Consider the following 2143-nt stretch of genomic DNA (forward strand, 5'->3'; position numbering starts at 1 on the left):
AAAAAAAAAAAAACCATGTTGTCAAAATGTAATTAATTCTGAAAATCCGTTAAGATCCTTTCAAGACACCACCTTGATGTTTCAAAACAGTGGGGTCCTGACCCCAACATTGGGAACCACTGGTCTAGATTAATTCTTATTTCTTATTTCCTATATCATCTGTTAGCACTTTAGAACGTTTTGTGTGAACCTATATACGCTGCTGATGTTACACCTGAATTTCCCCTCTGCGGGGCACTAACGTCTATTCTATTCTATTCTATTCTATTCTATTCTATTCTATTCTATTCTATTCTATTCTATTCTATTCTATTCTATTGTAAAATACTAATAAAGCTAATTTATAAGTAAGTTTTTATATAAAGTCAATAGAAAAGCAGGTGTAAAGGTCCAAATGACTTGAGCTGAACGTCAGACTTGAACACTGAGAATAGCTGAGTGTATTAGGGGTGTGGCGCCCAATTTCACTCACGTGTTAATAACTGTAAAAAGGTCCCTGTACAGGTTTTCAGAACAATGTGGGTTCCCAGATGACATCTTTTTCAGGAAAGGTTTTGTATATTTCAGCCTAACTGTGTTAAGCTATGTCTGTTTCAATTTTGAAATGTTCAAGTCATTGCATTTTGTTTTTATTTACATTTTACTCAAGTTTTTCCTGTACTGGGGTGGTAGTAAAAATGTCTTAGCCATACTTGCACTGTTGTGATTGAAGGGAATCTCCTTGGTAGGATGCTAGCATAACTTAATGATGTTTAATTTCCTGGTAAACTAAGAAGCATGTTTTTAAAGGGTAATTCAGAATCCGATTTCTTGACCAAGTATTTTTACATACAAGGAATTTAATGTGGTGTTGCTCTTTAAGTGTATCCATCTTTTAATCTGACCCAGATTATAAACTAAAACTACAGAAGCTCAGAGGGCAGGTTAAAACACCTAAAGTTGCCAACGCATCGTGATGAATACACAAACCTGCAGCTCTTCCAAAGTCTATTGTCTATGTTGTCATGTATATTAGTTCTGAACAGTTTTGAAAGGGAGAGGTAGTAATTCAGAAGTGGAACTGACCTGATTAATACATTTGAAGTCAGCATCTGTTAAATGATTTATGACAAACATTACAAACAAGACACTGAAGAAAAAGCCAAAGAGACGTCCTGAATGTCAAATAATGTCCACATTTTTGAAACGTAATCAAACTTTGTGATGGGGACTGTGACGAAATGAAAATTCAATACAATTCATGTTCTTCCTTAGATTGATTGTTTTTTTTTCTTTTTCTTTTCTTTTTTTGGTAAAGTATCCTGAGATGTCGTTTGTTGTAATTTGGCATTATATAAATAAACTGAACTGCACAAAAATTTTGGAACAACTAAAATAAAAATAAAAATAAAAAATTCTTGGGTGTGAACCATGAARTCATTTTGCAACTCATTGTTTTGCTGAACTGGTTTTAATTGTTCTATTTTTATATCCATTTGATGTTTTTTTCCCTACTTCCAAGCATGTGATGATGTCCTCAAATGATGCAATAGTATCTACTCCATTGGCTATAACGTTTACGTTTCTTGCAGCATAATTAGCAGCTAACGATATAAAATATGCTTTACAATAACTAGCTGGTGATGGTCTGAGTGTGTCACCAGCTGATACAGGTTAATTAAATTGCTTGCGCAGGCTGATAATGAAATCTGTCACCTTCTTCTCTAGGTTTGTTCTGTCGGCAAACCTGCATGGTGGGACGGTGGTTGCCAGTTACCCCTTCGATGACTCGGCCTCCCACCGGAGAGAGGGTTTCTACAGCCGGTCGGAGGATGACAGCTTGTTTCGGTACTTGGCCCTGGTGTATGCTAAGAATCACCCTGTGATGAAGACTGGTCAACCCAACTGTCCCGGAAGCCCTGGAGAAAACTTTAAAGATGGCATAACGAACGGGGCTCACTGGTATGACGTACCAGGTAAGATATTCTATATTTTTGTTTGTTTCTATTGTACTGTAGTTTATTTAGACTCAAATGCTCATTCTTTCTCTTCAGTGAGGGATCACATGTTCCTGGTTTGTGATAAAAAATAAAGAAAAGAACTAGTTTTATGGACGTGTGTGTGTGTGTGTGTGTGTGTGTGTGTGTGTGTGTGTGTGTGTGTG

The 2143-nt window shown here is 36.4% G+C and overlaps 1 protein-coding gene across 1 annotated transcript in view; it reads left to right on the forward strand.

The window, feature by feature from the left end:
* The window catches only part of cpda (carboxypeptidase D, a), a 17712-nt gene that overhangs the window by 1437 nt on the left and 14132 nt on the right, over nucleotides 1–2143 (forward strand). Inside the window, exon 2 of the mRNA XM_014030764.1 lies at nucleotides 1708–1955. Within this exon, the coding sequence (XP_013886218.1) occupies nucleotides 1708–1955 (248 nt within the window). The remainder of the gene's footprint in view (nucleotides 1–1707; nucleotides 1956–2143) is intronic.

This window comes from Austrofundulus limnaeus, unplaced genomic scaffold (genome assembly GCF_001266775.1).
Source record: "Austrofundulus limnaeus strain Quisiro unplaced genomic scaffold, Austrofundulus_limnaeus-1.0 Scaffold1115, whole genome shotgun sequence".
Classification (NCBI taxonomy): domain Eukaryota; kingdom Metazoa; phylum Chordata; class Actinopteri; order Cyprinodontiformes; family Rivulidae; genus Austrofundulus; species Austrofundulus limnaeus.